At 42.8% G+C, this 24,054-nt stretch overlaps 1 protein-coding gene and 1 pseudogene across 3 annotated transcripts in view; one reads left to right on the plus strand and one right to left on the minus strand.

Moving 5' to 3' along the window:
- The window catches only part of VOPP1 (VOPP1 WW domain binding protein), a 108,835-nt gene extending 98,414 nt beyond the window's left edge, over positions 1–10,421 (minus strand). The window contains exon 1 of one of the 3 annotated variants that reach the window (XM_078059947.1): positions 10,197–10,421. In XM_078059947.1, coding sequence (XP_077916073.1) covers positions 10,197–10,250 — 54 coding nt within the window. In that variant the 5' untranslated portion in view covers positions 10,251–10,421. The remainder of the gene's footprint in view (positions 1–10,196) is intronic. The other 2 variants (XM_078059946.1, XM_078059948.1) reach the window with 2 other exon arrangements.
- Positions 10,422–10,551: 130 nt separating this feature from the next.
- On the plus strand, positions 10,552–12,600 carry LOC118527858 (dynactin subunit 6 pseudogene; annotated as a pseudogene).
- The last annotated feature ends 11,454 nt before the right edge of the window (positions 12,601–24,054 follow it).

Genomic DNA, 24,054 nt, shown 5'->3' on the forward strand with positions numbered 1-24,054 from the left:
CTTGGAGAGGGAAGTCTGCAGAATGTGGGGGCAGGACACATGGTGTTAGTTAGCAAGATATATGCTGGACTTCTTGCAGGATGAGACATGGAGTTGCTTTGGAGGGACTCCTGCCAAGTGGGGCTAGTTGGATGGGGCAAGTCCATAGAACACGGGGGCAGGGCATGTTGTATTAGCAAGGTCTATGCAGATGCTTACTGGTACTGCTTGAAGGATGAGATCTGACCAGGCTGCTTTGGTGGGACTTCTTTCAGGTAGGGTAGGCTGGACAGGGCAAATTCAAAGGACAACACAAGGTAGGACACATGGTGTTAACAAGCTATATGGAGAGTGTTCAAGCTGGTTCTTGCAGGTGTCTGGGTATTTAGCCCAGGCAGGGGGCGGGTGTGAGAAATGGCTTCCGCCAGCTCTTTTATTCTTGGGAGAAAAGGCTCACTGACTATAAAAACTCACAAAGTTAAGCCCCTCCGGCTTTCAAAGCCAAATGCTACGGAGATTCATCTTCCCAGTGCAGGTGCCCTGTGTCGGGGTACCTGGTGTGGGATGTGTTCCTGTCCCTTCTCCGTGCTCCAGGCTCCATGGTACTCCTCCCATTTATGGTTCGTCTCACTGGTTAGTTTGGCTCCTGACTGGCCAGGACCCTGTCCTTCTTACCATTTTTCAATGTGGCTTCTCTACGATTAATTGTGGAGCGTCTGTTCTTCCAGCCTTTGGTTCATTTTCTGGGTTAGTTACACCAGTGTGGCTATTACTAGGTATATCTGTTGTAGAGGTGAACTTAGGATCCTCCTACTCTGCCATCTTCCCAGACTCCTTGGGAACCCCTTTAGTCTCACAGGAGTAGTATGACTCCTGTCCAGAAGGAAGTCTCCAAGGGCAGCCATTGCCCACAGACATGATCATGTGGCAGCCTGAGCAGCCACCACAGTGATGGCCCCTAACATCCAGCTCAGGTGACCAGTGTGCCCAGGTGTCGTAATTCTGAAGACCAATTCCTTTCCTTCAAGGAAGTGGAAAAAGCATCAAGTGCATCAAGTTACCTGTGGTCTCAATTCCGCTATTACAGAAACCTTCTCCCTATCTGTGATTTGTCCTCTTGGGCAACTCAGAAAAGTGGGAAACGAACCTCAACTTCCACAGGGGTGACCACCACGTATTTTTTTACTCTTTCTACCAAGAACTCAAAGCATGAAACAGACGTAAGACTTATATTAATAAATCCTCACGTCAGCCCGGTGCACTGAATTGTGGCACACACTCACTCATTCACTCACTCCACTGACCATCTCAGCAAGGCTTTGGACTGCACATGTCAGTTTCCCACAGAATAACCTTGTAATGTGGTAATGGACTGTAAAAAACTTCACTGACAGTGATTTAGCTCCAATATTTACCTTAAGCAGTATTTTTTTCAACCTTGTGTTAGGCAAAATAATGCCTCTTCCTCCCCCCAAAAGATGTCCACAAACTAATGTCTGGAATCTGTATGTCATCTTGGCAAAAAGACTTTGCAGATGTGATTAAGTTAAGGATCTTGATGGGGCGCCTGGGTGGCTCAGTCGTTAAGCCTCTGCCTTTGGCTCAGGTCACGATCCCGAGGTCATGGGATCGAGCCCCACGTTCGGCTCCCTGCTCGGCGGGAAGCCTGCTTCTCCCTCTCCAACTCCCCCTGCTTGTGTTCCCTCTCTCGCTGTGTCTCTCCCTGTCAAATAAATAAATAAAATCTTAAAAAAAAAAAAAAAAAGTTAAGGATCTAGAGATGGAGAGATTATCCTGGCTAACTTAGGTAGGCACCTTGTATTCCCAAGAGCCTTTGTAAGTGATAGAGGGAGACAGAAGTGAGAGAAACTTGAAGATGCTATTCTTTGAAGATGAAAGAAGGGACCAGCAGTCAAGGAATGGGGGCAGCCTTTAGAAACTGAAAAGGCAAGGAAACAGATTCTCCAGGAGAGCCTCCAGTAGGCATGCAACCCAGCAGCCCTGCAGACACCCTAACTTTAGTGAGTCCAATTTAAGACTTCTGACCTCCAAAACTTTAAGATAATAAGTTTGTGTTGTTTTAAGCCATTGAGTTTGAGCTAATTTGTGACAGCAGTAACAGAAAACTAATACAGACCTCATAGCAAGTTCTTTTTCCTTAGCACAATATCCTCACTCTCTTCTCCCAAAGGCTCACATTTATGGGGATCTGCCCCATAACCCTCATCTCACTTCCATATGACCAATTTTCTTCATTTTCCAATCCATGAACCCCCTTCTAATTTTATAGCTTCGGGACTGACCCTAAATCAGCCATCTTAACAATAACCTCCTAGAACTCTCATACTCCTGACATACTAGTATGGTCCCAGTGCCAATCCCAACTCTAGTAGCTACCTTCTCATTCCTCTGCTCCCTTGCCATTCAGAGGCAAGCCAGGACACTTGGCTGTATCCATAGGACTATGAGAAGTGTTCATTTAAATCTCACCCATCAATGCTCTGCGATGCACAGGTATATAGCATCTGAGTGGCCCTTCCCACAATGGCTCTCTCAGACCTTTGCCATTACTTAAATTTCGGATCCTTTCCAACTCACCTTCTTGGATTACTTTAACAACAACAACAACAAGATATCTCACCACAGTTGCCCCACTAAACCTAAAATATATCTGCACCTTCCCCCTGTTCACCTCCTCATTCCCCAACTCAAACCACATTCTCTTTCCTGAGGTAAGCCTCTATATCCAAGCTCCTGATCTCATTCCACTCCCCCCCCTTCCCCCACATCCGCTCAACTTTTTGGAACCAAGGTCCCCTAGGAGCTCAAGGTCTAATGGGTTCACAGACCACAAACAGGCAATTAAAATACCTGAGCCAGGAGGTCCTAGAAGCGGCTTGTCCAGGTTCGGCACTTAACTCATACTTGAGGGGACAAACAGCGTAGTCTTCCTAGGCCACCTGATCCTCTTCAGCGATGGTGGGAGTTCAAATGGAAAAGTAAGAGGGAAAGGAAACAAGCAGAGATCCTGTGGTGCCTTCAGGGACCTGCGGCAAACAGTTTAGTCTGGCTGGGCTGACTAAAGACTGTCATCTCATCATCTCATCAGAAACCCTGTGCATCTGTTAAAAAATAAAGATGCCTGGGGCCTGCCTAGAGACAATGTTCACAATCTGTTGATCCAGCCTACACAAAGACTTAGGTTTCAAGTGGGGGATTTTCCCAGGGCCTCCCTCAACACTGAGGCGTTTCTCTTTCTACAGGTGAATCTACTGAGTCAATGAGAGCTTAAGTAATTTACTCAAAGACTCCCAGCCAATACACAAAGAGATGAGATTCTCCAACACATGGTCATGTAATCATCTGTTATGGTCTGAATGTTCATGCCCCCTCAAAATTCATATGTTGAAACCCTACTGCCTGATGTGATGGTATTGGGAGCTGGGGCCTCTGGGAAGTGATTACCTCACAAGGCCCTCATGAATGGGATTAGTGCTCTTATAAAAGAGATCCCACAGAGACCCCTTACCCCTTCCACCAAGTGAGGACACAGCCAGAAGGTGCTTCACTATGAATCAGGAAGAGGGTCCTCACTAGGATTCAACCATGCTCACCCAAGCCCAAGCCTTGATCTTAGACTTCTCAGCCTCTGGAGCCATAAGAAATAAATTTCTGTTGTTTATACGAGTAGTTAGTATTTTGTGATAGCAGCCCAAATGGACTGAGACACCATCCAAACAGATGTCGGCAAGTTTCACAAGATGAGATGAAGAATGTAATGTGAAATATAATTAGAATAAATATATAGTCCTCAATTTCAGTTTTTAAAATTATAATAAATTATAATAAACATCTCTGCAACTGCTGTGAGGATTTGTGGGTTACCAGGAGCACATATTAAAAAGATTGAAGTGCCACTGAAAATTCAATGTGAAGCTCTTGGCTCATCTTATCTGCATAAGACAAGGTCCACACTAGGGCTGTAACAGAGCCAGTCAGTCACACCTATAGAACAGAGTGTCCTTATTGTTCAAGTAAGTCACACCGGGGAAGAGCTAGGAGGCAAGCCAAAGGCTTCATGAGAAAATATACTCACCACTGAACTCATTCCTTCTAAAGTAGTACACCAACAACCCAGCTAAGCACAGCAGCATCTCTGATGACAGGATCACAGGACAGTACAACACAAATACCACACAAATGGACAACAAAATGCCCTGGTAGATCTCACGAAGATGCAGTATGTCATAAAGCCTACGGAAGGGACAAAAGAATCTGGCAGCTAAGTCATTAGTAATGACCAAAGGAGAATGATATGAATAAAAAAGACCATGAGAAGCTACAGGTGGGAGTTGGGGATGAAGGGTTGATTACTAGAGCACATAATTCTGAAGAAAAAAAAGAAAAAAAACTTCACTATGATCATGTCTCTAACTTCCAATCTCAAGTGAAGACTATCCTATTATTCATCATAGATTTTTGTCAGAAAATTAATCTCTCCCCACCCCCAAAATTGATTCATAATTATAAAAAATACGTAGATAAAATTAGCTTATTTTTGTAACTTGGGCTTTGTTTTTTCCCCCCACTATTAACCACAAAATTTTGGTCCTTGTTTTAAGTGGATTCACTTTGACTTTTTCTAGGACCAATCATTTTCAGACAGTGAGAATTTCTTGAGCTTGACGGAGTTCCAGAGTTTTCAAAGGGCAGCTGTGAGGATAGTAAGATGATTCAAAACCACATCTTTGGAGAAAGAAGAGAATGAACCTTGAGAAGAACACAGTGGGGACTATAATAGCTGTATTCAAATACTGAAGGGTTGACACTGTGATTCTATTTCTTCTGAAAAGCCCAAGAATGCAGAACTAGAACCAGGTAAAAACAATGCAAACATGTCTCCTCAATATAACAGAAAACTTTAACAAATGAAATTGTCCAAAAAGTTGATGCATGGTTTTTGAGAGACAGTAAGTTTCCATCACTACAGGTGTTCAAACGGATTAGAGCTAAGTCCTAGCACAGGTGCTCCATTCTTCAGAGTCCACAGCCAATCAATGACCTTCCCCTCTCCTACTATAGATCTACTCAGCTCCTTCACCCATGGTCATTACCCACTAATCTGTTTACTCATTCAAATATTTACTGAGTCCTATACTGTGGCAGGTACTGTTCTAGGAGCTGGGGATATTTCAGGTAACAAAATGGAGCAAACCTCTGCCCCTATAATGTAAATTGCATCACATTTTAGAGGTAATAGATACAGAGAAGGGAGGGAATTGGTCTGAGCAAGGGGGCTGGGAGGGGAAGTGGGCTGGAAATTTTATACAGGGTGATCAAGATAGGCCTCAATGAGGGTGACATGTGGGAGGCCTCATCAAGAAGAGATGACAAACATGAGTTCTAGGAAAAGTACTTGTCATCCTATGGCTAGATCAAGTGACCACTAGCCTAATCCATGACTTTCTAGAGTCACGTGCCCCCAGCTGGCCTTTATAGCTGCACACAAGACAAAAGAGGTCAAGGGCCAATTAGAGCCCCAAGCTGGCCCTCCTCACATACCTGGAGCCAGGTTTTCCCTACTGCAGAGCACGTGCTTGCCCCTGGGCTCATTTATCACTGCCAACGCTCATCCATCAGCACCCAGCCCCCCACAGAGCCTCTAGAGATAACAAACTCCCTATCGTCTTCTTTTTCATTCAAATTGCATGTTGCTCAGATTCCAAAAGCTCTACGAAGTGGGAGGGTTGAAAAGGTTTATTTCAGAGAACTGGCACCCAAGAGCTGCCACAATTGCTGGCACTCCAGGGCACAAGAAACATTTGGCAAGAAACAAAAAACACTCTTAAACATGACTTGGTTCTAATTTCAAGACTCCCAGGCACCAAAATACATAGGACTTTAGAAAAATACTCAGTAATCCTCTTATTTTCCTTAGTTGCAAAAGACAATGTTCACCATAGCACATACCCTCCCCAATGTCTATCACCCAGTCACCCCATCCTAGAGGGGAGGGGGTTGGGGGGATGGGTTAGCCTGGTGATGGGTATTAAAGAGGGCACGTTCTGCATGGAGCACTGGCTGTTATACGCAAACAATGAATCATGGAACACTACATCAAAAACTAATGATGTCATGTATGGTGATTAACATAACATAATAAAATAAAATTTAAAAAAAGAAATGAATTGGATAATTGGAAGATTTTTCCATAAAACTGAAGTTATTCTATTAAAGTCTGTCCTTAAGTCAAAAAAAAAAAAAAAAAGACAATGTTCACCTTCCAAACCTCTCTCTCTAGGAGAAGACCTTTTCTTTAGAAAAACCCTAGCCTAAGAAGGGTTGTTCTTTTGTGGGAACAACTTTGAAACACACGGAGCAGCCTCACTTAAAGGTTTCCAGTTTGGGGTTCCAGGGGAGAAACAGAAAGATACTGATGCCAGACCCTCCAATACAGTAACCCAGTAGAATTCGTGCCCCGCCCCCCCCAGTGAATGGATGCAAGAGAACACCCACCACTTGCACTGGGGAACGTTATACATATTTCTAGGCTCATTTCAGAGCCCGTAGAACAAATACTACTAAGCCTATTATAAAAGTGTCAACAACCTGACCTCCAGAAAGAGCCTGCAATGACAATATCTGGAAAATGAGGTACTGTGATAAAAAGCCCCTGGGAGGCACATACCCTTAGGACGTAATTACTCCCCAGGTTCAACGAAAGCACAATCAGTTGAAACTTTTTTTTTTCTTCTGGTTTCTAAGGTGCTGTTGCAGCTCAGCGAAGGCCCCTGGGAATTACCTTACCAGGGCTACTAGGAGACAGCTTAGCACATTCAGTCTTCCTGGAGGCACTGTTCTCAGGGCAGAAGCACAGAACTTTAGAATTTTACTACCCAAAAAAGGCTTAAGGGGGGGGGGTTCCCAAGTCTGTGACCACATTCATGACCTAGGTGCCTGGGACCTAAGCTTCTGGCAAAGTGACAGGGGAGTCGGGAAGATCAAGTAAGAGACCCTCCTCAGCTTCTCATGCAATTCGTAGGAAGCTCTCGGTTAATAGAAAGGAAAGGTCACTTCAGTAATGAGCTCCCAAGAAGCCTCCCTGGGCAAGGGTTGGTGCTCTCAACAGCCTGTTCCTACTTAAAGCCCTGTCCAGGCTGCAGGGTGAGCACACAACCAAGTTTCCTAGGACAGCCCTGTTGATGGATGCTTGCTGTGCAAGCCCAGTTATTAAGAGCTCCCGATTTCATTCTCCTAAGTGTCGTAGTTTGGATGCTAAATTATATGGGTCCCCTAAGGAAGTGTGACTGAGTTCTAGAGCATATTTTGCAGGTTTACCTGTTTCATGGAACACATACCTCTCCAAGTCCACCACTGGTTTCAGGACATACTCTGGGCAAATTCTTTCCACGTCTCTGTAGACCCAGCAGTGGGAGAGCCAGGAGAACAGTAGGGTGAGGGGGAGCCCAGCTACCCCGGTTTGTAGCTCAAGTCCCTGGCATTTAACAGCAGTGAGACCGTGGACAAGTTCTTTCTAACAGCTTCCATTTGAAATCAAAATGGCGATAAAAGTAATTGCTAAGGGAATATTCGTAATCAGTTAATATTTGTAAAGTGCTTAGAGCAGTGCCCAAAACAGGGTAAGCACTCTATAAATGTTTGATAAGTAAAAAACAAATATGTAGTCTTTATGTCTAATAGGTAAGTGAATTTCTATAAAGGGATGGTGAGCTTCTAGTTCCCCTCCCTACTCAAGGACTTCTTGCTGACATAAATAAAACCTCCCTGCCCGATCCTGGGTGGTGCTGGCTGGGAACAGAGTGCTGCGGGCTTGGAATGGAGTAACCGCTGCTAGGAGGGTGCCCTTTTCCCAGACAGTATATAATCAACTACACTACAACCACAATTAAACCAGTTCAAGCAGAACAAAGAAACAGAGGCAACTCTCCTGGGTTGCAGTTGGCGGTCAGAGGTCACCAAATATCTCCGTCAGTACTTTTCTGTGCTTCACGTGAAGAGAACTCTGCCTCCTCACATATTTGGCAACTGTGATTCACACTTAATGTATGTGATTCAGGACTTCAAGAGCGTCAAAGGTGCTCTGACAACAACCAATTTTAGATGAAATTCAGAGCAACCAATTTAAGATGAAAACATCTCAGTATCTATCTCATGTATAAAATTCCATGTGTTGAATAAAAAAAAAAAAAAAAAAATCTCCTTAATTCTTCAGAGAGACACCTCTCCACCAGAGACGAAATAGGTGCTTAGGATAATCATCTTATAAAAGTGGGCTACACCACACCATCCTATTGAAAACACAAATTACCAATCATCTAGATACCTGACTTCGGGAAAACATCAGCTTAGTCATTTCCTTTTCACTGTTGTCACAGTTTTGCCTTTGAGATCGTTTCAACCTTTCAGACATGATTTGAACACTCTATTAAGAAGATAAATTCCTATGCAACAGCTTCTTTGGGAAGAACTGGGTCCCTGAAGCGGTCTCAGCTACCTAACAGGGCACAGCACCACACACACTAAAGACCTGGGAGAGGCAGGACAATGGAATGCTAGGTAATTTTATCAAGAGCTGATTTTAAAAGGTGGCTCGGAGGCGGGCATTGCATGCCTAAGTACGGATGCATTGGTTTTTAGCTAAACAGTCCTCTCAGACTCACTTCACCGTCGTTCTGTCTAGTGAGTCACAGAGGAGATGCGATTCCTAAGGTCTTCAAATTCTGAACAAATGCAAAGAATGCAAGTGAGGAGGCACCACACAAAAATATTAAATAAGAAGGCAGAGGGATATTAAGAGCAAAAACAGGGGCGCCTGGGTGGCTCAGTCGGTTAACCATCAGCCTTCATTCAGCTCAGTTCATGATCCCAGGCTCCTGGCATCCAGCCCCCCATCGGGCTCCCTGCTCAAAGGGAAGTCTGCTTCTCCCTCTCCCTTTGCCCCTTCCCCCGCTCGTGCGCTTGCGCCTCTCTCTCTCTCTCTCTCTCTCTCCTCCAAAGAAATAATCTTAAAAAAAAGAAAAGAAAAACAAAAAGTCGGCCTGGCGCAAGAAGCTTTTCCATCAACCTTATTTTCGAGTGCTAAGAAGACGTTCCCATCCAACATTTCCTAATAATTATTTTTTAATCAACTAAGAAAACCAAGTCATTTCCAGCACAGATACTCAACTATTAAAGAGTTTTACGGCCCTCTCAAATAGAAGACAGAAAGGAGTGTAAGTATTCATCACCCATTTACTCCGATTTCATGAATTTAATGCAAATTTCCTTCAAAATAATGAAGATGAGCAGGGAATCGGACAAACCCTAATTCAGACTCCACACCCCAAAATCCTACTAGCTCACATTTTAAAGGACCCGCTTTAGCAAAAAGGGGGAACTCCCCCCCCCACATCAGGGGGCGCAACTTTCCAGCCCCGGGCAGGGCGGGGTGGGCTGGAGGGAGGGCAGGAGCGTTGCGTCCAAGCCGGCGCTTCCACTCTCAATCGCTTCAACAAGTCCCCTCTCTAGGCTCCAGCAAATCACGCCCGCCACCCAAACTCTCCGTGGAATTTTTCTCTCGAAACCGAAGACCGTGCGCTTCATTTTCACACGCAGGACTGCTTCCTCCCGCTCACTGCTGCTACTTCCCTGGCATTCCGTGACATTTCCCACAACTACGAGTCCGCGCGTTCGCACCTCCACCCTCCAGCGGCCACCCCACTCCAACCTCAAACCGCACGCGGCCTGGATTCTGCGCCTGCGCCGCTCCCGGGACCACCGCCCCCCTCCCCCCCCCCGCGCGCACGACCCCCTCCCCACTCCCGTCCTCCTTGAGGGAACTTGGGGTACAACGCATAAAGGTCACTCCTCGGTCTCCCAGAGCCCGCCGCGAGAAGCGAGAGAAATAAGCAACCCCGGAGCGCGGGAGAAGGGGGGTGGGGAAGGGGAGGCGGTGTCGGGTGGGGATGGGAGGGGAGGGCAGAGGGGAACAGGGGGGAGGCCGGATGGGACCTTGTCACCAGGATCCCCACACAGTCAGCACCCGGACTGAGGTCCGCGAGGCTGGGGCTCTCCGCCGCTCGACCTTTCGGGTCCTCCCAGATGGTCTTTCGGGGGCGTCTCGGCCCTGCACCCCGCTCAGCCCCCGGCATTGTTCGCGCTCCGCTAGCGCATCTGAGAGGCGCCGGGGGAAGCGCGGCCCGGGCCTCGGCCCCTACCTCCACGAGCAGCCCGAGCAGCAGCGCCGCCACCCTCCGGGGCAGGCGGCTCATGGCTCCGGGTCGTCTCCGGGTGTGCCCTGCTATCGAGTCGCGGGCGCGGGTCAGCAGCACGTCCCCAGTGGCGCGGGCGACAGGGCGGGGGTTCGGACCCCGCGCCAGCCGGATTTGGGGGCGCGGGGCGGCCGGCGGTGGCGAACCTTAGACGCGCCGCGCTGCCCTCGCTGCGCTCCGCCCCGCGCTCCGCCCCCGACTCGCGCGCGCTCCCGGCACGCCCGCTTGGGCTCGCGCCCGCGGGCACCGGGATCCCCGCCCGGGCGGGTACACTGCCGCTGGGCGCCCGGGTCCGCAACGCCTCGGGGCGCCCGCGGGGAGCGGGGATAGGGGTTGCAGGGCCCGGCGAGCGGGAGAGGAGCTATCGGGTGTCTTCTTCTCCCTCGATGGAGACCGTCCTGTCACCCTCGAATAGACCCAGGAAGGTTTTGGAAAAGGAGCAAAGTCTTCGCGTGGTGAAGCTTGTTTCGGAGGGAGGTGGCTGTAGATCAACCTGTCGCTCCGTCTTGCATCCTGTGCTTCTGTGCTCTTCACTCTCCCTCCTATTCCTACAAACCGCGGGCGCCGGCAGCCGTGCCCCCTACCCGCGTGTGACAGAAAGGACCGCCAAAGGGAGAGGGAGACGGACTGTGAATAGAAGGCTCCTTACACCTCCCTTCTCACTAAGATGTCGGTGCTTTTCATGTCTGCATTCTTTTCCCCTGGTCCTGCCTGGACTCCACCGCAATAGGTCCCACGTTCAAGTCCACCCTCCCACTGCTGAGTCTGTGATGTCCTTCAACTCTGCTGAATCACCTTTCCACCTCCACTACCTAGCACCCACCATATTTATTTTTCACAACGTGGCTCAGATCTCAACTCATCAGTGCAGTTATTCAACAAGCATTTATTGAACTTGTAAGATGTACCAGACCCTGAGCCGGAGGGCCAGTATGTAGAGGTGGGCTTCTTGAAAACTTAATGCCGGAAGTTTAAAGGGATAGTCACTTACGTGACTATGACACATCCAGGGTGCTGAGTGGGGAGACCAAGGGGTCAAGGGTAATAAAGGAGCATAAAGGACATAAACGATGACTGGAGGTAGAGGAGGGAGTCGTGGAAATACGTATCACCTAACGCTAATCCCAGACACTTTCTAGCCTTCATCACATGTCCTCATCTGATGATTTTAAAATACGCACCACTCATGGTCCAAACCAGGGCGGAGAAGGCTCAAAAGAGTGTGAAGACTGCTCCTAGAGCAGTTGCGTGTGCAGAAAGTGAAATCCGGGGTGATGTAACTGTAGGACCTAGGACGGTGATCCACTCTAAAGCACGAATTATTGCAGAAGCTGGGCCGATCGTGATTGCTCAAGGTAACCTCATAGAAAAACAGGTGCTTATCATAAATGCTCACCCTGATAATATCACCCCTGAGGCTGAAGATCCAGAACAGAAACCTATGATCATTGGCTGGCTGTTATTCCCAAGCCATGAAAATGGGAGATAATAATGTTATCGAATCAAAAGCATATGGGGGCAGAAATGTAATATTGACAAGTGGGGCTTGCTGCAACCTGAATACGTTTGAAGTCATCCCTGAGAACACAGTGATCTATGATGCAGACTGCCTTCATCAGGTACAGACTGGGCGACCACAGCCCCAGACACTACTGTTGGATTTCCTCATGAAAATCTTGCCAAACTACCACCACTTAGAGAAGACTATGAAAGGAAGCTCAATTCCAGTTAAGAACTAAGAACAATATATGGCATCAAGATAACAGTTTGTCTTTGACCACTATCTTTTGAAAGGGCCACAGTGTTCCTGCGCTCTTAGCAGTTTACAGAATACATGTTGACTTTATTTTGTAAAATTGAGTCAGAGGAAGGTAATGGATTTTTCACTGTAACTGTCTTTTGTAATTTATATAAAATACATTATTTTCCTATATCCTTGCTCCTTTTCTGAGAATTTACAGGTTTAGTTTATTTTTCTTTTGTCATATAAAATGTTGGCCATGGATTTTAGTTGTATAAAGGACTCCCCATGATAAGAAAGGGCATATTGTTATTATATTCTAGCATATATTGTACTAAATAAAAATACTAATGATAAGACTTGCAGTGAACATAATTTTAATCGATTTTTCTATTTCTGTTAACTTTCCCAAAATAGATCTTTCCATTTTTATTGCATGATATCTATATTAAAGCTACTGTGTTTATCGTCTCCTTTTGCGGCTTTGGAGCTGTTTAAAATTTCAGGTGAAATTTCAGCAGCTCTTGAATTAATTTGACTTAATTTTGTTTCCAAAAAAATTTTTTAATTTTCATTTTAGTAAAACAGAAATAATTAGGGAAAGTTGTATTCAGTAGCATACAAAATCAGTAAGAATGATCTCTGATGAAAATGACAAGTAAATGAACATTGAGAGGATAATAAAACTAAAAGAAATCTTGATATATTTATAAACTGATGCCATGATTTTGGCACACTACTAGTGACTGTTGATGTTGTTGTAATTTATCTAATTACATAATGGCAACATATTTAGGATTTCATTATAATTCTAAATTTTAATAATTCAAGTGCGTACATTTGATGGAACATTTTAACTCTTGAATCAGTAGCTGTTGATTAATACTAAGACATTAAATACTAAAATACTTTCTCTTGAAATTAATTGATTAATTAAAATAAAATAATAAAATAATAAAATAAAATATGCACCACTGGACTGTACCTGTTAGAACCAGAACTTGCAAGAAAATCAGGCAGGATGACTGTGGGCTTCAGTGTCATGGTAAGGGCACCATCAGACAAGCCCATCAAGGGTCTCTGGACTCTCCTAACTTTGACTTACTCTTTACTATTAGGGCATTTTACTACTCTTTTAAGTGCAGAAGCTAACTTAGAGAAAACTAAGCTGCAAGCCTTGTTATAGGGCAGAGGTGCAAAAAATTTTTTCTCCAATGGCAATGTAAGTCCTATAAAAATACAAATGACCTCTGCTAGGGTCAGAACCTTAGCCAATTTTGTGTCTAATTTAGGAATCTCATCCCAAGAGCTGTCCGTTCCTCCCCTTTGCTTCTTCGGCTGCATACACACCAGTTGCCTGCCTTCTCCTTTGAAGCAGCTTCATATCCGACCAGTTCCTTCACTAAGAGAACCCTGACATGTGTATACTATGTACTGGCATGTATTGATATGCATGTGAATTACATTTCTATTCCATTTTGAACATTATGCTGATGCCTCTCTCCTGGTTCTGTATCTCCACTAAGAAGGTTGTTTTGCTGAGTTTAACTTCTTATAATTTATATAAATTTCCTTCAAAATACAGAGCTAAAACTTTGTGATGCTTGCTTCTCAGTCTGATATCTCTTTTGTGTGCCCTCTGCCTGGTCCTAGATGATGAGTGGCTGCTTGGCATGAGTGGGTAACAAGGTGAGGGCTGGCCTGCCAGGCTGTCTCCCTGAATACAAATCATAAGGGCACACAAAGGCTCTGAAAAAGTATCAGGAGGAAGAAAACTCTACTACAACAACTCTCAGGTAGGATATGACTTGGGGTTGGAGAAGAAATTCTCTGATCTGTTGTTTGGGGCAGGACTAGACATGCCCCAGGCCTGCTCACCTGCCTCTGATGAGGGAAGACCCAAGAACCTGGGCTTTTGTGTTGTGAAAGGAAGCAAATACAGGAGGGACTAGGCCTGACCTGTAGTCCCCTTGCAAATCTCAACTCTCCTCACATGGACTGTGCGTGAATGATGGACATGTATTTCATTTATTCCACAAATGTTTATCTACACCTTCTTTCAGCCAGGCACTCTTGTGGACATTGGGAATAATAGCAATAAAAAAAAAAAATAGACATAAAAGCTGCCCTCTAGATTGAAGTGTAGACTTTAATCCAGTGAGGGGCAAGGGATAATTAGAAATAAATAAATAAATGTGTGTATGTCAAATTATAAGTTCCACGAAGAAAAATAAATGACATGAAACATTTAGGAGGTATGGCAAGTATCACTGAAAAGAGGAGTGTCAGGCCAGGCCTCCATGGCGAATTGCCAGGAGCAGAGACCTAAAGAGAGGGAAGAGAACTGAATATGACTATTAATCAAAGGCCCTAAGGCAGGAGCAGCTGGGGCCTGGGGAGCTTTCAGACGGAATCGGTGGGACGAGGCCCTGTGGTCCTCTAGATGTGGTAGAACTTGAATTCAAAGACAAAATGGGACCCAGATTGGTAGTCCATTATAAGGATTTGAGGTTTAGTTCTGAAAGAAATGTGATGTTTGAGGATTTTGAGTTGGAAAGTAACATGATCTGGCCTGTGCTTTAAAAGGATCACCCCCTTTTCCGTGTTGAAAACAGACTGCAGCACAGTGGAGAAAGACTAAGGGAAGGGCAGAGACTAGAAGAACAGTGAGGAAACTGACACAATAGTCCAGGCAAGGGGTGTGATGACTTATAATAGGAATGGAAGCGGAGAGAAGTACTTGGATTCTGGCTATAGCTTGACCCTGATGATGGGTATAGCTGTTTTAATAAAAAAAAAGATGACAACAAATCTTTAGGGAGTTGTTCAGTACAACACATCTATAGGATACTGACTGAAAAGTTAACAGGGGTCAGATTTAGGAGTCCTGTTCTAGGTGAATTACAAGAAAGTTGTGACCCATTCATGTACACAAAATTATAAGCTCAGCCAACAGCTTAATAATAAAAATGAGGTATGTCTATCTAGACAAGATTGGAGAGGTTTATCTTAAATACCCTCCAAAATGTGTGTGTGAGGAGGGATGATGATGATGACAATGATTATGATGATGAGTGTGTATTAGAAAATTGACAAGGATGCTAAAAAGTTTTCTGGTGAATCCGTTAACAGCACAAATTTGTAAACCAGATGAAAAAAACAAAAACAAAAACCTTCTTATCTCCCATTTATTCTCCTAAAATCCATTGTCTTTTTTAAAGAAACCTCTTTGTTCTTCCCACAGAAGTTCTTTCCCCAACTCCCTTTCACCTATTAAGTATGTAAACCTCTAACATTAACCATTTAGTAAGCTAGCTACGCATTTTGTTATATAAGAATAAATCTTTTTTTTCTCATGTTAACCTGCTACTTCAGTTTAATTTGCTGGTCCTCAGTGAATTAAGCTAAGAAGGTAGAGGAAAAGTTTTACTTCCCTGACATGGCTGATGTAAGAGAACAAGTGAATGAAAAATTGACGAGACTGGATGAGAAATAGAATGGTTTGGAGATAAAGATTTAGTCAATAATCATAGATTTTAATAATCAGATTTTTAAAAACAAAACAGTGGTGGTAACTTTGACACCCCATAGATTGGCTTTGCAAAACTGACCCTACAGTTCTTTAAAAAAAAAAAAAAAGAATTTCCTACTAGATGTGAACAGATCACAATTCCACATGGTATGCCTTTTCTTTATATTTTTTGTGTCTATTTTTATTTTTTAAAGTTTATTTTAATTCCAGTATAGTTAACATACAGTGTTCTATTAGTTTCAGGTGTACAATACAGTAATTTAACAATATAGTAACTTAACAATTCTCCACATTATTCAGTGCTCATCATGAAAAATCTACTCTTTAATCCTTATTACCCATTTCACACATTCCCCCCCACCCACTTCCCCTCTGGTAACATCAGTTTGCTTTCTATAGTTAAGAGCCTGTTTCTTGGTTTGTCTTCTCTTTTTTTCTTATGCTCATTTGTTTTGTTTCTTAAATTCCACTTATGAGTGAGATCATATGGTATTTGTTTTTCTCTGACATATTTTGCTCAGCATTATATCCAGCTCTATCCATGTTGTTGTTGCAAATGGCAAGATTTCATTCTTTTTTGTGGCTGAATAATATTCCATTGTATATATGGAATATATATATATCCACTTCTTCTTTATCCATTCATCAATGGACACTTGGGCTGCTTCCATAATTTGGCTATTGTAAATAATGTTGCAGGGGCACTTGGGTGGCTCAGCCAGTTAAGTGTCTGCCTTCAGCTCAGGTTATACCAGGGTCCTGGGATCAAGCCCCAGGTCGGCTCCTGCTCAGCGGGGAGCCTACTTCTCCCTCTCCCTCTGCCTGCCGCTCCCCCTGCTTGTGTTCCCTCTCTCTCTTTCTCTCCCTCTCTGTCAAATAAATAAATAAAATCTTTAAAAAACAAACAAAAAAATAATGCTGCAGTAAACATAGGGATGCATGTACCCCTTTGAGTTAGTGTTTTTGTATTTTGGGGGTAAATACTCAGTGGTGAATTCCTGGATTTGGGGTAGTTCTAATTTTAATTTTTTTGAGGAACCTCCATACTGTTTTCTACAGTGGCTGCACCAATTTGCATTCCCACCTATTTCTTTACATCCTCACCAACACTTGTTGTTTCTTGTGTTGTTTATTGTAGCCATTCTGACAGGTGTGAGCTGATATCTCATCGCAGTTTTGATTTGCATTTCCTTTAAATTAAAGCAACATCATTTGTTAAATACTAAGGGCAAGGGAGGAAATTGCAGTAATTGGACATATATTATGCTATACCTACCTTTTGAATACAATATAGAATTTAATTTTTTAACAGGTGTGGAAAGTGGATAGCATTATGCCTTTTTCACAGATTAGTTACTCCCATTCAGAGACAAAAAGTAACCTTCCCAAACCTGTCAACTAGCATAAGGTGACACTAGGCCTGAACTTGATCTGGCTCCAAAGCCTATACATCCTTTTTACACTAAAGGAAAAGTTCCTTTAAGAGCAGTGTTTCAAACCACTCATTAAATCCTCAGTAACCGTAGAACTGCAGAGAAGCCCTTTTAATAAGAAAAACAAGCATCTTAGATTCTTACTTTGTTTCATTGTTTGAGGATGATCTTAAATTATCTTGATCCAATGAACCAAAAGGGAGAATTAAAGCCATACTTTTCACTTGATTTGTTTACTACTAACAGCTTTTCTTAAAAGCTACTCGAGTAATAACTAGAAGTAAGGTACATTAGGACTCTGGTTTTGCTTCATGAGTAAATGTCCTTGGATTCACGTTTGGCACCAAAGGCCTGACACATGCTTTACAATGACCAGACGAGCTGGTACCTCCGAGTACCAGGCAAGAACAGGTCATATCCCTAAAAAGGGGGGGAGGGCGGGTAACCCTGTTGGGACCCCTCTCACTCTTGAGAGTTTTTTCTGTATCTTCACTTAATAAACTTCTATTGCTTTACTCACTAAAAAAAAGAAAAAAGAAAGGACAGGTCATATCCCTGCTCCATTAGTAGTGCTTCCTGCCTAAATTTTATTGACGAGTTATGAGAGCAACCTCTTGCTCCCAGTGAGCTGCAGCAGAGTCTAGACTGATTTAGTCAGATGAGGTCTTCTAAGATGTTTCAAAAGACAAAGACCTAAGGGTTTAGTGGATGCCTCTCACTCTTTCATAGATTTGATCTAACACAAAATTGACACATCTTTTTGTAAACTTTACTTCCCTCATTGCCTGCCTCAAAACTAAGCTGTGTACTTGGAGTACATACATGTGTCAGATTCATTTTTGTGTCCCTAAAAATTGGTACAATGTCAAAGACAACAGTAAGCATTAAATAAATATTTAAGGAAGGAAGAATATGTTAGAGAAGTTACGGGAAGAAAGGTGGTTAGGAGTATCAAGTATGTGCTATAAATGTGAGTTTTAAAGTCCTGCTAAATCCCCTCCTGGAGATGTCTTTTTGCTAAATTTTGCAATCTTAGTGAAATGCCTACATTATTATTCTGAGTCAAAGTTTAAAGTGTTGGGGAAGTTTTAATTGTCAGAACCTTTGAAACAATTTAGCAAATAAAATCCACCTCAATAATCCACTAAAGGGCGCCTGGGTGGCTCAGTCGTTAAGCGTCTGCCTTCGGCTCAGGTCATGACCCCAGGGTCCTGGGATCGAGTCCCACATCGGGCTCCCTGCTCCACGGGAAGCCTGCTTCTCCCTCTCCCACTCCCCCTGCTTGTGTTCCTGCTCTCGCTGTGTCTCTCTCTGTCAAATAAATAAATAAAATCTTTAAAAAAAAAAAAATAATCCACTAAAAGTTGTGCTAAGCATAACCTAAGCTTAAGCCTAAGCATAGCCTTGCTTATTCCATTGTCCTCTAGAAATCCCCTTGACCACGTTTCAAAGCCCAGGTCTGCACAAAGGGTTGCTGGGTGAGCTGTGCACATTCAGCCAAGTGATCTTTGGCTGCTTGCCTTGATTTGATAGTTCCTGATTTATATCTGCTCTGTCCTGTCAGTTCCTTAATGCTATTTTCCTCCTGTCTCCCCCAAATAACCATAAAGTCACTATGTTGAGGGCCACTGATTTTCTGCTGAAGCAAACTCTCCTGATTAAGATCATATAACTTCAAGACACTGTCTATCTCTTAATGCCTTAGAGAAGAGACAAATGGTAGAGAATAGCTCTGAGAAAATTCAGACAACCCTTAGCCTTGTACATTTTGTTCTCATGTTATATAGTACACACTAGAAAGAGCCAATGCAAATGACTGCATGATTGAGGCATTAGTCAATGTCTAAGCAGGAAGAAGCTTAGTATAAAACAATAGGGAGAGTTGAGGACTATGGCCAAATTAAAAAGTAGGTGTCTAACAAAAAGGTTCATTCAATTACTTTTAGAACATTGAACTGGCTATATAAATCATATTTACAATTACTCCGGGCTATGTTCAGTTTGTGACCCTTGGTCTGTAATATAAAGTTCGGCCTAAATAAATCCTAACTATGAAGGGAAATTTGGAATATCTTCCTACCAAATTCACACCATACATCCCAATTCTTGACTCTTCAGGCACCGTTCAAGTCTTACCTTATCCAGTTTGTTTTAGGCCTAGCCTACCTGACACATTTGGCACTCAGCCATCATTAATTAAACAATTGAAAGAATTGCAAGTTCTCATTCTTAGGTTCCTAAAGCACTTGCCAAGTAAGTACACAATAATTTCGCCCCTAACTACAGATATTACTTTACTTCAGTGTTCATCAATCTTAAGCATTATATGAACCTTTTTAAAAAAAAAAAGTTCTCAGCATCCAGAATCTCTGTAGGGGTTGTGAGAGAATCCAAGAGATAATCCCACCATATCAGTTCTCCTCTGCTTCCATAAAAATAAATCCATACTTTTTAGAATAATGAAGATTATACTTTTTCGTCTCCCTTGTGCTAGGTATTTGCAGGTAACCCACGGGAAGAATTTTTTCAGGTTGCTCTAACAAAATACCACAGACTGGGTGGCTTTAACAATAGAAATATATTTCCACATAGTTTTGAGGACTAGAAATTCAAGATCAAGGTGTCAACGGGGTTGGTTTTCTCTGAGGATTCTCTCCTTAGTTTGCAGATAGCTGCCTTCTTAATTATTGCCTCTTCATGTGATTGACCTTTGTGCATGTGGCCCTGGTGTCCCTCTCTGTGTAAAAATTTCATCTTATGAGATCACCAGTCAGTTTGAATTCTAATGGCCCACACTAGTGGCCTCATTTAATTGAATCAACTCTTTAAAGGCCCTATCTCACACTCTGCTGCGGTATAGGTGTTGAGAACTTCAACATATGATTGGGGGGGGGTAAAATTCAGCTCATTATATCCCACCCATTGGCCCCCCAAAATTCATGTCTTTCTCACATGCAAAATACATTCACTTCCATCCCAACAGCCCCCCAAATCTTAACCCATTCCAGGATAAACGTTAAGTCTCAAATCTCATCTAAACATCATCTAACCCGGGTGTGGGTTAAGAGTGAAAATGTGATTCATCGTCAGGTAAAATTTCTTTCTAGCTGTAGACTTGAGAAACCAGACACCTTATCTGTTCCCAAAATACAATGGTGGGACAGGCATAGGATAGATAGTCCCATTCCAAAAGGGAGAAATAGGAGAGATGGGTGACAGGTTCTAAGCAAGTTCAAATCCTAGCAGGGCAAATTCTTTATATTTTAAGGCTTGAGAATAATTCTCTTTAGCTCAATGTTCTGTCCTCTGGGTAGTCCTGTCCTAATTTGGGTCCATTTCTGGGGGGCAGAATTGCCTCCTCAGCCCTGGGTTGCAACTCCTCAACTAAGGCCTTGGGTAGTGGCAATCCGGCCCACTGAAACCTAGGTGGTGGCCCCACCCTCTGGAACTGAAGAGGAGAAATATTTCCAGCATCAGAGTCATCCATCCATTTTCTTGAAGGATAATGCATGTTCACAGCCAGATAGTTATCCGTATTGCAAACAATGAGAGAGTGTGTTCTAGAGAGATCCCCAACAGTGGTCAATCACTCCATAAAGAAACTACAGGTGTGACTCATGGATTTAATTAGCCATCTCAGCAGTAGCCTGGGATAGAAATGGGGTTAAACCAGCAGAAACATTGCCATATTGAACTAAAGGGACAGAAATGAGATAAAATAAAAGAAGGCTGTTGGACTTCTGGAATTCTTCAGGATGGGACAATAGAGCTATCTGGCTATGAGCATGTAACTATATATCTAAGTTTGTCATTCATGATTTCTCCTTTCCACAAAACACTAGAACACATTCAGCCAAGTTCTCTGCCACACTTTATGATAAGGATCATCTTTCCTCCAGTGTCTAATAACATGTTCTTCCTTTCCATATGAAGCCTCCCTAGAAGGAACTTCAATGTCCATATTTCTACCAACAATCTTTTCAAGGCAATCCAGGGCTTATCTAACATACACCTCAAAACTCCTCCAGCCTTTATCCATTATTCAGTTCCAAAGCCACTTCCAAATTTTTAGGTTTGTTGTTCCAACAGCAGCACTATTTGCATTGGTTCACTAGGGCTGCTATAACAAAGTTATCACAGACTTTGTGGTTTAAACAACAGAAATTTATTTTCTAACAATTCTGGAGGCTGGAAGTCAGCCTCAGATCAGAGTGCTGGCAGGATTGGTTTTACTGAGGCCTCCCTCTTTGCTGCCTTTTCACATGGTTGTCTCTCTGTGCCCTGATGTCTCTTTGTGTGTCCAAATTCTCTCTTCTTCTTCTTTCCATTTAAATTCAATTAGCCAACATAACTAACATCATTAGTTTCAGATGTAGTGTTCAATGATTCATCATTTGGGTAATAACACCCAGTGCTCATCACATCACATGCTCTCCTACATATAAGTGAAACCATATGATAATTGTCTTTCTCTGATTGACTTATATCACTTAACATAATCCCCTCCTGTTCCATCCACATTGATGTAAATGGTAGGTATTCACCCTTTCTGATAGCTGAGTTATATTCCATTGTATATATGAACCACATCTTCTTTATCCATTTGTTGTTGAAGGACATCTGGGCTCCTTCCACAGTTTGGCTATTGTGGACATTGCTGCTATGAACATTGGGGTGCAGGTGCCCCTTCTTTTCACCACATCTGTGGCTTTGGGGTAAATACCCAGTAGTGTAATTGCTGGGTCGTAGGGTAGCTCTAATTTTAACTTCTTAAGGAACTTCCATACTGTTTTCCAGAGTGGCTGTACCTGCTTGCAAAACACGCTCTCTAAAGGCCAGGGAAACAAGCAAAGACGAACTACTGGCACCTCATCAGGATCAACAAAACTACAGGGCAACCCACAGAATGGGAGAAGATATTTGCAAATGACATATCAGAAAAAGGGCTGGTATCCAAGATCTACAAGTTCTTTCTTCTTATGAGACACCAACCAGATTGGATTCTAACGGCCTCATTTTAACCTAATCATCTCTTTAAGGGCTTTATTTCCAAATACGGTATTAATCTGAGGTACTCAAAGTTAGGGCTTGAACATATGAATTTCCACATGGGGGAAACACAAAGCCATAACACACACCAGTGGAATGTAAGCATCCAGGAATCTTCCTTCCCTGAAGCACCACGTTCTGGTGAAGAGGGGACATTGCACTACAGGGCACTACAGGACTTCTTCATAAGGCCACTGCTTAAGAGCCGGCGATGTAGCTGACTTTCCTAACACACAGAAACAGACACAGAGAGTCAGACAAAATGAGGAGACAGACGGATATGTCTCAAATAAACATTGGGTGTTACACACAACTGATTAATTGTTGAACACTCCATCTGAAACTAATGATGTACTATGTGTGGGCTAATTGAATTTAAATTAAAAAAAGAGTTTCCCAGATAAACAAAAGCTAAAGGAGTTCACCACCATTAAACCAGCCTTACAGTAAATGTTAAAGAGATTCTCTGAGTGGAAAGGAAAGACCATAAACAGGGGTAAAAAAAAAAAAAGTAGAAAGCACAAAAGCAGTAAAATTAAGTATATCTATAAAAAGAAATCAAGGGATTCACAAAATAAAAGGATGTAAAGTGTAACACCATATACCAAAAACGTGGCAGGGGGGGAAGGAGTAAAGAATGGGTTGAAATTTAGTGACCATCAACTTAATATAGATTGCCACATGCAAAAGATGTTACATACAAACCTAATGGAACTGCAAATCAAAAACTGGTACTAGATGTGCAAAAAGTAAAGTGAAAGGAATTCAAGTATATCACTAAAGAGCGCCGACAAACCATTAAAGGAGAGAGCAAGAAAAAGGAACAGAGAACTATAAAAACAAAAATAAAAGTAACAAAATGGCAATAAATACATACCTATCAATAGTTACTTTGAATGTAAATGGATTGAACACTCCAATCAAAGGAAATAGGATGATAGAATGGATAAAAACAAGACCCATCTATATGCTGCCTACAAAAGACTCATTTCAGACCTAGAGACACATGCAGACTGAAAGTGAAAGGAAGGAAAAGCATTTATCATGCAAATGGAAGTGGTAAGTAAACCAAAGTAGCAATACTTAGATTGTTCAACGTAGATTTTAAAACAAAGACTGTAACAAGAGACAAAGAAGGACACTATATAATCATAAAGGGAACAATCCAACAAGAAGATATCATTGTAAATATTTATGCACCCAACATGGGAGCACCCAAATACATAAAGCAGCTAAATAGCGCAAAGGAAGTAATTGAAAGTAATACAATGATAGTAGGGGACCATCACACCCCACTTACATCAATGGACAGAATATCCAAACAGAAAGTCAACAGGAAAACAGTGGCTTAGGTTTTTATTTTAATTTTTAAATTTTTTTTTCTGGAGAAAAGCTTTTATTTTATTATGTTCTAAAGTTATGCTTAAACGTTATTCAGTTGGGTCTCTTTTTATACATCAAGAAAAAGGATCCTTCGATGTAGTATGCAATGAGATAGTGGACATGTATGGAAAATGATTTTGGTCCTTACAGAGAATTATATACACAGAGGGGAAAGCACGGTGATTATCAGTGAATTCGTAGAAGTGCTGTGGCAAAAGTGCAGGCAGACATTCCTTCAATCTGCCTCCCTTTTATTTTTTTCTTTTTTTAAATTTAAATTCAATGAGCCAACACATACTACATCATTCGTTTGTGAGGTAGTGTTCAATATTTCATCAGTGGCCTATAATACCCAGTGATCATCACATCACATGCCCTCCTTAATGCCCATCACCCAGTTGTCCCATCCCCCCATCCCACCCACCTCCTTTCCATAACCCTCAGTTTGTTTCCTACAATCCAGAGTCTCTCATGATTTGTCTCCCTTTCTGATTTCTTCCCATTCAGTTTTCCCTTCCTTGCCCTATGATACTCTGCACTGTTTCTTATGTTCCACATGAGTGAAACCATATAATAATTGTCTTTCTGTGATTTATTTCACTTAGCATAATCCCCTCCAGTTCCATCCATGTTGATGCAAATTGTAGGTATTCATCCTTTCTGATG

Source organism: Halichoerus grypus, chromosome 12 (assembly GCF_964656455.1).
Source record: "Halichoerus grypus chromosome 12, mHalGry1.hap1.1, whole genome shotgun sequence".
NCBI lineage: Eukaryota > Metazoa > Chordata > Mammalia > Carnivora > Phocidae > Halichoerus > Halichoerus grypus.